At 37.3% G+C, this 15251-nt stretch overlaps 1 protein-coding gene across 1 annotated transcript in view; it reads right to left on the bottom strand.

The window, feature by feature from the left end:
- Positions 1-15251, bottom strand: part of LOC136879362 (E3 ubiquitin-protein ligase TTC3) — a 349380-nt gene that overhangs the window by 271913 nt on the left and 62216 nt on the right. The window contains exons 8-10 of the mRNA XM_068229092.1: positions 13941-14128; positions 13664-13790; positions 5045-5166 (exon numbers count right to left, since the gene is read on the bottom strand). Of these exons, the coding sequence (XP_068085193.1) occupies positions 5045-5166; positions 13664-13790; positions 13941-14128 (437 nt within the window). The remainder of the gene's footprint in view (positions 1-5044; positions 5167-13663; positions 13791-13940; positions 14129-15251) is intronic.

Below are 15251 nucleotides of genomic sequence, written 5' to 3'. Positions count from 1 at the left end.
AAAACCTTCCACCTGGACCTTCAGGAGAAAAGGGACATCAGCTGGTACGCCTCCCAGGAAAGAAACTGCGGTTGTGCCCTGTCTGTTCGACTGCAGAAAAACAGTCAAGCACCCACTTCTTGTGCCCAGGATGTAATTGTAATGTCCATCAACAGTACTACCATAAATTAGAACATTTTTGGAGGCCTATGAAAGCAGGAAGAAAGATGAGCCACTTCGAAGGTAGCGAGGATGAATCTGAGTAGACTCACGTCTTGGTGCGATGTGCCTGTGTTACTTCAGTTCTATTTTACTTTACAATACTTCAATGTAGTGAAACCTTTTGCACATATTTTTAATCAGCATAAAATTGTGCAAATTTTGTATATAGTAAAATTGTCACATAATATTACTTTTTACGTACACGTAGCCCATAACTTTCGGATTATTTTGGAATACTTAGTGTGTGTTGGATACTTCGTCCATACTGCTTCAGGATACAAAATTGGTAAGTTTAATTTCCTACTATAGTATTCTTCGTCCTTTTCTGAATAAAATGACATGTTGTACGTAAAAATAAATTGAAAAACAACATTTTTATGAATTTTTTAAAAGTTGCTTGCAAAACTCGCCTAAATGCTTGCCGCTTGAAGGTGAACTGCTTGCCGGTTCCAGGGTTAAGAAAGCTGTGCATCTATGGGTATGTCAGTAAACTCCTCCCACCACCTAGTGGTTGCCTGAACAATTTAGAGGCCAATGGCCTGTTCCACGAACGAACTTTGCAACTTTTCAACTTTGCACTTTTCAATTCTTGCAAAGTGCAAAGTCTTTCTGTTCCACCATGATCTAAGTTGTACTTCTCAATTTCTTCGCAAAGTGAAAAGTCTTTGCGAATGAGTGATCCGATCGAGTTTATTCCATGAGCAAACTGTATAGTATAGGCCTAATACGGTACTCTATGATTTTAATGCTTTACTTTTCGCGGTGAACTTGACGGAATAATTGTGATACTGTTAAAGTTTTTATAATGGGAAAGAAAGATTGTTGCAAGAAGCTGGCTGTGCTGGAAGTTGTCAAGGAGAAACGTGACATCCTTTTTGGCAACTTACAATTTAAACTCCCAAATGATGATACACATCAATGTTAACGAGAGTACCATCAACACATCCACACACAGAAGGAAATTCACCCTTCATTAGAAATCCTGCCGCTATATTATGTGGATTATCAGGCCAACGTACTGTTAGGAACTATTACATTTATTATAACATCTACAACTTTGGTAACAGTTCTGCAAATAATTGATTTTGATGTCCCATGCATTGCTGCTACACCGTGCAGCTGGGCACCATTTACTAACCAATGTAAGCATATAAGAATTTGCTCTTTTTCGGAAAGGAATTGACTTCTTCTTGTTGCATGTTCCAATAAATGACCGATCATTTCAAGAATATATTCAGCCTATGTTGGGGTAATACGAAATCACTCGCGAAATTCCGTCAAAGTGAGGTTATGAAAATTAATCCTGTCTTTGTACGTTCTTTTATTGGATTCTTCATCACTGTCCTCACTTGATGCTAACGAAAGCTCTCGTCATACATGTTTATATCACTAAACCAAATTCTATGCCAAGAAACTAGTGTACATACTTGTTAATTAACAGATGAAAAAGGAATCATCTCTTTGCAAGATTTCTGAAAACTTTTCACTTCATTTCTTTGCACTTTGCATTTCTGTACCAATGGAGGAACATAACAGGCTTGAAAAGTGAAAAGATTCTTAACTTTTCACTTTTCAAGCTAAATCTGAAAATTGATGGTGGAACAAAATCCAAACTGAAAAGTGCAAAGTGAAAAGTTGCAAAGTTCATCCATGGAATAGGCCCCAGAAATGAATGTCATTGTGAAAAGTAAGCCAATGGGTCAAGATTCTTGGTAGAACAGACTTTCATCCCACTATCAAGTATCTCCAGAAGACTAGATTTCAGTCTTCTTCTTCTTTCAGTAAATCTGTCCTTAGACAGGTATCAACTGGATGTCCTCCATTTCTTTCTGTCCTGAGCATCTTCATTTGCTTGTAACTTGTTCCTCTCCTCACATCTGTCTGCATTCCAAACTTTCTTCGTCCTCTCCCTCTTTTTCCTTCAACTTTTCTCTCCATGATTCTCTGTAGTAGACAATTTTTATGTAATATGTGACCAATCCAAGATGCTTTCCTCTTCTGTATCATCATCATCATCATCATCATCATGAAGTTCCTCTCCTCTCCTACCCTGTTCCTAATTTCTCACTCTATCGGTCCAATTCACTTTCTCCACTCTTCTCCACAACCACATTCCAAATTTTTTTTTTGTTCTTTCTGTCTGACCATCCATGTTTCAGAACCATAAGACACCACACTCCACACAAAATAGTTGGCAAACTTCTTCCTAAGTTTGATTGGTAGGCTTCTGTCAGCAAACCTTTCACTCACCCAAAAGCCCTCTTTCCCACGGATATTCTACATCTCACTTCCTCTGTACAACTTCCGCTGGAAGTTATCAAGCTTCCCAAATACCGGAAAGATTGAAACTATTCTAATACTATTGCATCGATTGATATATATAAATTGTGTCGTACTGATTTCAGTACTGGGAATAAAATTTAATAGATTTGCTGGAGCTACGATTTTTCCTTCTGTCATTATCTTACAGACTTTATAAAAATTAGACTATTACAAATTTAAATTAGTGATTGCTTTCAAACATGAGGAAATCAGTCTCGGCAACAATAATTACAAAGCAAACTATCTACCTTATGGAGCATAGTGATTCACTACATAGAGCAGATTTTCAGTAACTGAAGTGGATAGGGCATAGACTACCTTGAACTATAGAAAAACTCGGACTTACACTAAAAATCCTGTGTACAGGAAAAAAATTACTTCTGTTATAATTATTACAGCACTGTAGTTTACAAAACAGTAACATACAAATGCCTTACACTTAGATAAATTGTCAAGTGGCTTTTGAAAATTAAAAAATTACTAAAGTTAAACATTGTAGACATATTTCAGTAGTGGTTCAAAAACATATATTTCAATTTTTTTAAATTGTCAAGGGTCTTCTGTTTTAAGGAATTGCACCATTTCCGAATGGCAACATCACACAACCATCTAAACAGCAGGTTGTCCATCAGGGTCACCTTGGGCTGTTGTTCAACATAAAGCATAGCTGTCTCTAGTACAGCATGCCCCTAGATATGGCTCAACAGCAGTATAGTATCTGTACAGTATCAGTGTTGGTGCACTCATTTCTATAATAGAGGCATATGTAATTTCCAGCTGTTCATCACATTTTAACCACTCCACTGCCAGCTGCAAGAATGCATTCAAGGTGGTATTCAGCTTTCGCATCATATAAGACACGTACTGAAAACAGACAATTTATTACTTTCGTTAATTCAAAAGTTTACAGCTAAGATTTATCGGTCTATCGAACTATCAAGACTCGAAATACCTATACTCCACTGTACTTGCAGATGACCAGTACATAATCGCATTGATAAATACAGTTTTAACCTCATTAAACTGGACCCCAATTATCCACGAAAAATAAAAATAAATAAAATCTTGCAAGAATGCAGTATGCAAAGTTTTCAAAGTCACTGGAAGTAAAAGATTGCATTCATCCAGTAGCACCATAAAAGTTAGGGATTTCTGCCTATTGTTGTGGATGTTCTACATTCAGTTTAAATTAAGCTAATGAATCTAATTTTGTATTGTACAGTATAGTTCTTTATTTCACCTAATTGCAAAGCGTTATAATAATATCACCGAGCAAGCCCCTTTCTGAACAGAAACGTGAACACGAGGGTCATTCCTTACATGAAAAATTAGTTGTAATACAAAAACTTCATATCGGTGCAGAAAACAAAAGTCTTAAAACACATGGTCTAAGACATTACAGGGACAAAATAAAATAGTGAATTGTTAACATTTGAGCAAAAAAAGTCACTGGGAAAAAGAAGAATTAAGTAAATGAGAGCGCCCGCAGAAAAAAAATCCAAAATGATTATGTGTGTAACGTGAAAACATCTACGAATATTTATTTATTTGGCATGTCTACTTGTGTATTGAAATGTTATCTAACATTATCGCCCATTGTTTGGAAGTGTCATCTACTGGTAAAATCTACCGTGCATATTTAATTTAAAAACTGCATCTCCTATTATTACGTCTCTGCCTGGATCCATCAGATTCGCTCGATTATCGATCGATTGCTGTGCGCTTGCATGGTGAGAACTCTGAACGCTGGGAGCTGTCTGACTTCCGCCTTGTCTGTAAGCGAGAAGCAGTGTCTTGAGTGCCACCATCCAACAAGGCCGTGTTAAGACGAGCTCGTAAAAAGACATCTTGGCGTAGTCGGAGAGTGTTAGAAATGGAGTGTGACTCTCCTGGATGAGTGCGAGGAAGTTAGGGCTATGCCCTTTGTTCTTTTGAATACACCTCTGTGTGCTCCAACCTATAGTATTTCATTAGAGTAAGAAGAAAACTTCATGTGGGTGTTAACCGTTTACCGGTATGGAAAGTTATTAATGTAACTTATGTTCTAATATTGGGTACCCCACTCAAGTAAGTACTGGAATTTAGAACTAATTCAGGCAAACTCGTACGGCCATGGATTAAAAGAGAGTGATCTTATTGTGGATTTCACCTACATTATAACGCACCCTTTTGGCAATGTCGGTTTATTAATTAGAAACCGTAAAAGTTTGCTCCCGAAAACTGAGTTTTAAAGATCTTTCACGTGTCCTTTCAGTTAATCCAGAGTTTAATTAATATGGTCAAATTAACCCCTCAATTAGTTTTGATTAATGAAGTTCTAATATATACACAGTAAAATACTGAATCAAAAGAATCTGAACATTTTTCAGCCATATAAACACAATTTTATAAAGGGTAGAATTAAGATATAAAAGCTGAAACAAAGATATCATTAGATACAGAACGAACTGCTTCGTCCAATCAAGTGAAATGGTACCAATATATTCTAAATCAAAACATTACATAACTTCAAAGCACTTACCTGTAGAATATAAATTCAGAAGGAATTATATGAGGACTTATTTCTAGGCACTTCTTGTATCTACAAATTGCATCAGGCTCTCTATAGGTCTTGCAGTAATTTATAAGAGTTTCAAGAGATTCCTGTAAGAGAACGAAAGAGTAACTAGCGATATGCCCAGAAATATTCTTAAACACTAAACGAGTGGCACGGAATAGAACAATAAGATTATATTTGGTCCGTTCCACTTGTACTCGGAACAATTTCAAGGTAAATTCTAATGTTACTTTGCAACACTTAACCTTAATATTTAAATTTCTTTTTAGAATGTAAGTAATGAAAAAGAAAGAAGTGAAGAGTAAAATCAAATATACAGTAGAATGTAAGGAAAGACGACAGAAACATAAACAACGACAAACACGACAATAGATCAGTATGTGCTGATGGAGCAGAGGAGACTGGTAATGGGAACAAGCTTGTCGGGGAATTATGAGAAATTTATGTAGAACTCTAATTAATGTTCAGGTAAGAAAGCTAACAGGAGCAAAAACATATACTGTACCGTGAAACCTTGTCAGTGCATTCCCCAAAAAGATGTTTTCTTGTTTAGCATATTGTAAATTGAAAGTCCCGATTCCCACCATACCAAATTTATTCTTTACATCCCGTGAATGCACCCCTTCGGGTTCAGTTCGACTATTGCGAATTAATGCTATAAGCAGATACCATGGTGATAAACTGAATTTTTGTAGAAATATGAGCGATTTAGCAAAATGCGTAAAATTTTTACTACAGTAAGTCTACAGTTTCATAACCATACTTGGGTTTATGAGCCTTACAGAAACATTGTATGTTTACCTCCTAGTCCAGTTTCCTAATACAAGGACAACAAGAGATGAAATTTCATTGCTTTGTTTAATGGCCAAATGTCCTTCCTGACAGTAACCTTGGTTGAAGAGCTACTGAAGACAAAATTGGTTAAGGAGGTGGAAGGATTATGCTTGTTGTTTAACACATTGGGGACGGCCATATTTGAATGTGCTTTCCTCCAAAAATCGCTGTATTTTTAAAGGTTTGTGAAATTTTTTCAATGCTACGGTAAGCCATGATTATAACAACTTTTGGAATGCATAGAAAGATCACATTTTCTTCTACACGAAAATGAGTTTTAATTATAAGAGTGCAGCAATTTTAAAATAGAAATTTATGAAAATAACATGTTTTACAAACAAAAAAAATCTGACGCAGCTATGAATGCCAGTTCGGTTAATATTTCGAAATTTGACTTTGTGAGCACATTTACTGAAACACACTAATGCAGATTCTAACCTAATTAGTCAATTGACACCGGTATTCTGGTTTACAACAAGGAATTTGCATTCCCACTGTTCTTTGTTTGACAACGGTGTTGCATCGAGTTGCTGCAGGTACACAGGAAACACCCACATTTTTAGGAAGAGGTATAAAATAGTATTACAGAACCCACTTCAAGGAAGCGATGTAAAACTATGTTACACTTCACACCAATTTGAAATGAGCTCATTTTCTACTTTTACTAACCTGAAGCGCCAGAATCATCATGTTTACTTAGTGTGTAATTGTTATCCTCATCCTCATTTTCAGAAATCGTGTCTTCCATAAGAACATCCATTATGGATTCGTTGTCGAAATTTCATACACTTGAAGTAGACATGCTAAATATTCACAAGAATTACGCAAACAAGCCTGTCTCTCGAACACACACTCTTCCTGACCGCATGTACCGTACATACTTTCCCGCCCATTTCACAGCTGAGAGTCAACGATGACGCAGCCTTACGTTATGTAAGAACGTGGCTGTGTTATCAATGCCTTGAAAAAAGAGCTCTCGACTTATGCTCATAACAAGTATATTTTATGCTTATAGAAGCATTCAGCAGTATCTTATTGAAGTCACAGCTCGCTGAGACGGCAAATACAATTTTCTAGCTACAGTGAAATCCTGCCCGTAGATTCTCCGAGCTCCATCAGCAGCAATGAATTAGCGCGCCCGTAGTTTCTATGAGTGGCGTCTCCAATGTGTTAAAGGGGTGTAACATCTAGGTCATTGGCCCCTAAAGGTATGAAATGTAAAGACAATTTAACCTTTTAAGTGCTGAGTTACCAGTTGAATGTTTGGTGCCTCAGTGCTGAGTTTTTTCATTCGTATGTAAAAAAATTTTGTAGAAGCCTCAATTTTTAACTTATCAGTGGGGAGATTAGCTTAAAATGTTTATAAATGTTGGTTGTTTATAAATCTAAATGCAAATGGAAAATCCTACACTTATGTTCAATATTATTTTGAGAGAAAAACAAAATTACACTTATGTGCCCATGCGTACATTATCTTTATACAAAGTAGAGAGCCCAAAAAAAAATATTATTTCCTAAAATCTGTGGGCAACTAATACATGTAACTTCTTAGAAATATATAAGTTGATATTTTAAAATACTTTCCAAACTTGCAAAGTGGTGATAGTTAAATGTTTTCTATTGGTTGTTTGTGATGCCGATGTGTTCAACTACCTGCAGCAACTCCACTGGCATAAAAGTTTCTAAAAAATCTATGATTTTCGGGTTGTCATCAAACACTACTTGGCCCTCAGAGCCTGTCACAGTTACCTGAAACTCTGGTGAAGATAAGTAATCTGTCCGCCATGAAATTAGTGATAAAATAGCTTTTGTACTCACCGTATTTTTCTTCTTTCTTTTAGGAGGCGGCTCTGTTTCTCTCTCACATACAATATTTTCGGCACTCTCTCTATCACTCTCACTTTCTAAATCGCCTAACAATTCCTTAAAATGGTCATCTCCATCATCACTTTCCGCTGTGGTTAATAACTGAAAGATTCTGTGATCCAAAAGAACATCGCTGCAAGAGCAATTAAATTGTTGTTCCGCCATGTTTGTTTACATCACAGATGAACAACTCCACAGACGTCTACAAAAAGCTCTGCGAGTTACTTCCCGAAGCTATAATCTCTGATCAGTTAGTTATACGTAATGCCCAACAGATGGCAGAACAGGCCAGAGATCAAATTTGCACTCGAAAGTGGACCGGGAAACTCAAAAAAAATTAAAATTCTTGCGCACCGTCTATAGACGGGCGTAGCACTGGTGGACCGGCCGCGTCAGCCCGTCTATAGGCGGGCGTAGCACTCATCGGGTTAAAGTCCAAAATTCATCCAATGACCAGAATTCAAAATGTGATGATGATGAATAAACTGGTAAATATGAATTTAAGATAATTGGCGTGGGATCCAACTCACGATACTGAAAGTTAAAAATAATTCCAAAAGCGATCCACTGACTAGAATTTTTAAAAAGACTGCTATGAACAATGATTATGAACTTAAAACAATCAGTGGATCTGAACCGCAATGCCCCACCACCAAGAAACTATTTTAAAACAATAGTTTTTCTGACCAAAGGACTGCTTTCATAGCACAATCCTGAATCGATGCTTGTTGTCTAAATGGATCCAAAATCCAGGTCAACAGCCCCTCATAATGGTACTTATCGCTAGTAAAGTAGAACCATGGTATTTCTCATGTTGTGGTACTAATCAAAAGTAATGTAGACTCACGGTGTTCCGCGCATTATTTTACTACTCACAAGTATTATATGTCGCACAGGTAACGCAGACCTATGGCGTTTCTCACATAATGGTGCCACTCATAGGCAACACAAAACCACGGTGTTCCCCACACACGTTAATAATCACGGACACTGGTATTGCCATGGTGGGTACTAATCACAGCTAACTTAGACCCCACGGTGTCACTCATATAGTGGTACTAATCACAGGCAACACCCAGACCAGTGGTGTTTCTCATGTTATGATACTAATAACAAGCAACGTAAGCCCGTGGTGTTCTGCATATAGTGGTACTAATCACAGGTATGGTAAACTCACAGTGAACCACTCTCTGCTGCTACTAATCACAAACCTATTGTGTACCTAACATAGTGGTACTACTCTCAAGTAAAGGTGACCCATGGTGTTCACCGCATGATGGTACTTATCACAAGTAGTTTCATGGTTCTAATTCAACCATCCCTTGGTCACCCCTTTTAGTCGCCTCTTACAAGAAGCAGGGGATACCATGGGTGTGTTCTTCATCTACATCCCCCACCCACAGGGGGTGGTGGAAGGAATCAGTCAAGGCCTACAAATAGGAACTTCCCCAGAATTTGCCTGGAAGTGAAAATGGGAAACCAAAGGAAACCATTTTTAGGACAACCGAATGCAAGGTTCGAAACCACATCCGCCAAACGCAGAGCTTGGCCCCATAGCCTTAAGGGATTAACACATGCGGCCACCCTCTCAGTAGTTTTGCACAGAAAAATTAAAATCTTAAAATAACTTCTAGACAACACATGCGACAATGGTATCCTACACACTGTACGGAGAAAGAACCAATGCACCCAGCAACAAGAGTCTGACCTCAGTATGACGTATATGGGTGCTGCAATAATGCCAACAACTTAGGTACTAAAATGACCATGTCGCCCAGCGTTGTAGCATGTCGTTTGATTTCATCTCAGTGAATTCTATACGTATATGGTGAGATTCAAATCAAACAGTGAAGATTTGAGAAAACTGATGTACAAAAAAAAACCCCACATATTTCTGTCTTTCGCAAAATGCCGCGGTATACAGACAATAAATAGCTTCAAAGCTATCGAAAATGTATCTGAGAGGATGGTATTGGTCGTCAAAATTTCAGAAAGTTCCAAATCACCAATGCAGAGAGTTAAAGGGCTTACCACGAGTGCTTCAAATTTATTGTGTCTGAGCATCGGGCGGTGAGTTCCACACTACTGAAACTCCAGCCACGCACATCTGCTGCCACAATGGTGGAAAAATTTCTAACTCATACTGAATAGATCATTTATTTGGTAATACCTATCACACGGTATATATTCTACGTCAAAACTTACTGCCATAAATCTGACACAGCCCCTTCAGAATTTCTAAAATTTGACTTTAGAGAAGAAATTTCAAACTTTATTTCATTCTTGACAAACAACATAGCTAAAAACTTTTATCATGAAGCCACTGTAAACTGCTCGTGTGCAATAGCGATCTTCAATTTTGTCCGCTACAGAGTAAATAGTGGCCATCCCTGAGAGGCAAGGGCAAGCACTGTTTGTTGCTGTTTTATAAATTACAATAACTGTAGTTGTTGCTAAATTTAATTATGGAAGTTCATTCAGATACAGTGCTTTTCTGGGAAGCAATGACAAAAGCCTCTGTTGAAACTTGTGCAATGTTACTCTCTAACTAAAATCCATGTACAAAACTAAGCATTTGTGGCTATAAATCACTTTTTTTTTTTTTTTTTTTTTTTCCATTGTCATGGTGGTTGTTAGTTTGTTTTTTTGTTTGGCAACATTATGGAAAGTATCAGGTCTACTTATTGAACTGAACATTTTATTGATTAGGTTTCATATGACCATTTATATAGGCATATTATTTTAATTTCATTTTCCCGTCTCAAACAGGCATAATAAAATAGAACAGACTACACTACATAACAAAATTTGATGAAGTTTTTGTTTATCTAATTTTTTTGTGCATTTATTGCTTAATTTGGTGATGCTGATTATGAATATATAAGTTGTTTTTCTTAAGTGTCAATATTTTGGATATGATAATGAATGTTTCAATTTTTTTAAAAGCTACTAATACTGCATGCTTATTTTATTTATATATGGAATTGGCTTCACGGTACCAACACAGATATGTCTTATGGCGACGATGGGATAGGAAAGGCCTAGGAATGGAAAGGAAGCGGCCGTGGCCTTAATGAAGGTACAGCCCCAGCATTTGCCTGGTGTGAAAATGGGAAACCACGGAAAACCGTCTTCAGGGCTGTCGACAGTGGGGCTCGAACACAGTATCTCCCGAAGCATGCTTATTTAATACGACTAGAGTCCTATAGAAGAAATCTACCATACAGTACCTCAAGAATTGGTGGGAATAAGTGCAAAAATATTGAATAACACTGAATCTTCACCCAACAATGGTGACATTAAAAAAAATGTACGTTAAAACGGCTTTTCCTCTTATGTTCTTCTGACCCCTCTGCTTGCACTATACCCCATACACAGTCTCCCAGCATAGCACAGTCCTAACATCCCTGATACCTTCTTTCCATGCAGTGAATGTCTTGGTGAAAGCACTCACCGTGTTCTTCACTTACAGCTATTAAATCTGGCCCAAAGAAATCAATATGAGAAAACAAATATTGCATTTTCACCAACATTCTACATCCAAGTACATGATAACTCTGTATCAAATTCTCTATCAGTTTCATGTAATTCTCACTTCTATTGTTTCCCAAGAACTGTTGCACTACCATTCTAAAAGCATCCCAAGCATTTCATTCATAAAGAGTCATTGCATCTACAAGTTCTTTTGATTGTAACATCACACGAATCTGAGGTTGGGTGAAAATTCTGCCTTTTATTTTTGCTTCAGATAACTTGGGGGACATTTGTCTGATGAGGCTCAGAGCCTCACTGTTGCTATCTAAACCTCCGATGAATTGTTTAGCAAGTCCAAGTTTGATATGGAGTGGTGGTAACAGAATCTTCTCCCTGGAAAAAAGGGGCTCATTTCTCACGTTGTGCGCACCTGGAACGAGTTCTTTTCTTGTTGGCCATTCATTCCTGGTGTAATGCTGATCATTCACTCTGTTGTCCCACAGGCAGAGGAAACAAGAATATTTGGTGTAGACACCTTGAAGCCCCAGAAGAAATCCCAAAATCTTAAAATCACCACAAACATCCCATTAGTAACATCTGTAATTTAGTTTTTCCAAGAGCAGCTTCATATTTTCATAAGTCTCCTTAAGTTGTGCTGAATGAACTACTGGTATGGAAGGAAACTTGTTCCCATTGCGCACAGCTTTGAGACTTCTATTTAACTATCTATAAATAGACACCATTGATCCGGTTCATGAGGAATCTTAATACTGTATGTTCAAACAGACCATTAACATCACTACAAAAACAAAGAGTTCCGTACATTTGATAGAAGCATGCAAAATCCTCATGCCTTAGCCTATATTTTATTATTTTACAAGATTTATCAAGCGAGTTATATTGCTTCAGATGCGATGCAAGAAGTTCAGCCTTTGATTGAATTAGTTGCAACTCCCTAACAAGGTCATCCAATTTCGGGTGAGTAAAGAGCTGTGGTTCCAAATTGCTGTCATCACTTGAATTTGTCTCTACGTCCTTTTCACATGTATTCTCTTTTAGTGGTGATGGAATCGACAGCTCTTCACTATGTGGTACTGGACCAATAGATGACGGTATGCTAGGATATGGAATATTAATCCTGCTCTTTGTACTTTTGTAATGTGTAATATCCACCATACTATAATAACCGTAATGATTTGTTGGCTATCGCCATATATGGGGAATTGCAAATGGCATACATTTTCTTGTTCCAAGTAGCCAACCCTCTAAAGTAGACCGACAGCTGCCACGAGTGACATGAGGAGCCCCTGAAACATGTTGGTCTCGAACATGCACACAGAAATAAGCAAGGAACGCCTCACAGAACTTCGTACAGGACACAATTTTATGTTTCACTTGTTTTAGATCCAAGGTAATGTCCATAAACATAACAAGACGTGTCTGCTGGCAATTTACAACATCTGGATGTTGACATTTTTCGTTAAAAGACAACAATTCAACACTGCTTATAACCACAGAACTGAATCTACATTCACAAACGACAGGAAGACATTTTGTAAAAAATATTGATATATATCGATACATACAGTTGGCTTTTTAAAGAGGTCGATAAATTGAACCTTTCCAGATGTATACCAATACTGATGGAAAATCACATTAAAGTGATCTAGTGGTGATCACCTTGAACAACTACGACTGCCAGAAAAAGTGGTAAATTCACAATTTTTCACAAATCGTTAAAATATCAAAAAGTATTGGCATTTGAAAAAACCAACGGCATATTCGCATTCAGCACATTGGTTTTATACAATAAACATAAAGAAATAAACATATAAACAATTTTTGTAGGAAATGCAATGAAGCAGAGGATTCAACTGAACACATACTTTTCGAATGTGAGGCGCTGGATAGAATCAGATTCTCCACTCTAGGACTACCAGGTGGAGAGAAAATCCAAGAAGACCCAATAACAACCTACAGCTTTGTGAAGGAAGCAAGTTATATCTAGGTGGGAATGAAGGAAAAACATGGCAGCAAAAGATCTTATGAGGTCGACGCTAATTGGGAACTAATATTTAGAGGCCCCATGAAGAAAAGAAGAAAAAGAAGCCTATAGTGCATCAATAATAGCATCTACAAAAAAAAATCTGTTTTGTTACTACAGAGCTACATAGGTCTGCCGAGAGGTGTTGCGTTCAAGATTCTTTCTTCCTCTCCATAATTTGTATTACAAAGAAGGTTTAATAAGTAAACACAGTGATCGCCCTTTGCAGTAGATCATATTTTGCATGAGGAAAGCTAGTTTATAGATTGCCTAACAGAAAGATTAGACTTAATATTAACTGATTTTGCTAGAAGTGGTTATGCACAGAAGACAGAATATTCTGTAATATTTTAGGAAAGACTTACCTGCAAACCTGACTTGGTGGTTTCTTTTATAATAGTCATTGTTCCGGGCCATGGGTGAGTTGTTATTTTAAAACCCTTCTCAATGACCTTTGAACCTTTATCTAGATGTTCAAGAGCAATTCGGAATCTGGAAATAACCACATAATTTTTCTACTCAGAGAGCACTTGAAAAGGAACTGTCATTTCACGCAGAAGGAAAGAAATACCGAGGCAAAGAAACTTTTGAAATTAGAAATAATTAATGCAGGCATAATTAGTAAATTTGGTCATCTCTTACCTGTTTAGCTTGCAGTAAGCATTACCCAAGGCATAGTACACAGCTGGGAGTTTGGCAGAATGTTTTTCCTCAATATCACCAAGATATTCAAGTGATTTTATGATATCACTGTAACTGGCTGTTTCTATATAACTGATAGATAATGAATAACGAAGAATAACGTAGTCAAGCTCCTTCATTCCAAAAACCTGAAATAAAATGTCAATATATGTAATTTAAAGTAAATTTAGAATACAATCAAAATGACATGACATGACATCAAACGACATGAAATGACATCAAAATGCAATGACATAATTGGCTTCATCTCCTACCAAATGTAAGCTAACATAATGCAAACTGAAGAATGCAGCCTACATAGTTAACAGGGAAGTACCAAAAAACAAACTCCATTACACAACAGCCCTGATGAGCCTTGCCCTACCAAGCGACCGATGTTCAGCCCCAAGGCCTGCAGATTATGAACTGCCATATGGTCAGTGCAGCAAATTCTCTCGGCCGATATTCTTGGCTTTCTGGACCCGAGCCGCTACTCCCGATAAGAGACAGGCAAGCTACCCTTACTGTACACTGCAGGGCTTTCATCAGGGTAGTACCACAATATCAAACTACCTTTTTTTCTTTAAGAGCCCTCTTGCAATAATTAGTGTAACATGCATTGCTCCTGGTCTGTCATCACACATATGAACTTGTAAGTCTTACTGTGATCTATGCTGCGCTGCTATGCTGGCATCATCCAGAAACTTTTTGAACCAACTGTACCTCGAATCATCTTCTGTTCTGTAGGATGCTAATTAGTTTTTTAATAATATCACCTATTCAATACATTAACATATTTTTAACAATTAGGAATTTATCAATATTACCATAAGAATAGAGACATGTTTCGCCTTTCATAGAATTATAATTACTAAGAATTAATATGAACATATTTACAGTACGAGCAGTGCATATAACAGTGTCCATAAGCAGAGGACCGACTTGAAATTCTGACACTACACAATATCCATCTCCTCATCTCCAATTCTTAGATGAACAGTTGGAGAGTTTCTACTCATCACCAAGCCAACTGTCTTAGTTTTGCTGATTTTAAGATCTAAGGTTGTAAAAGCTTCATGCCAGAGATCTAGTCTAGTTTGTACTTCCGCTTCTGCCTCATACCATTACATCAACAGCAAAAAACAGGGCATTAGTTGGTGGATCCTTTCTTTTAACCGCTTTTTAAAACTTCAACCATTGTGATTATAAAGAGAAGTGGTGAAAGACAACTTCCTTGCTGGACTCCACTCTTTGTTTCGAACCAACCTGACC

Source organism: Anabrus simplex, chromosome 8 (assembly GCF_040414725.1).
Source record: "Anabrus simplex isolate iqAnaSimp1 chromosome 8, ASM4041472v1, whole genome shotgun sequence".
Taxonomy (NCBI): domain Eukaryota; kingdom Metazoa; phylum Arthropoda; class Insecta; order Orthoptera; family Tettigoniidae; genus Anabrus; species Anabrus simplex.
This window is presented reverse-complemented; position numbering and strand designations above follow the sequence as displayed.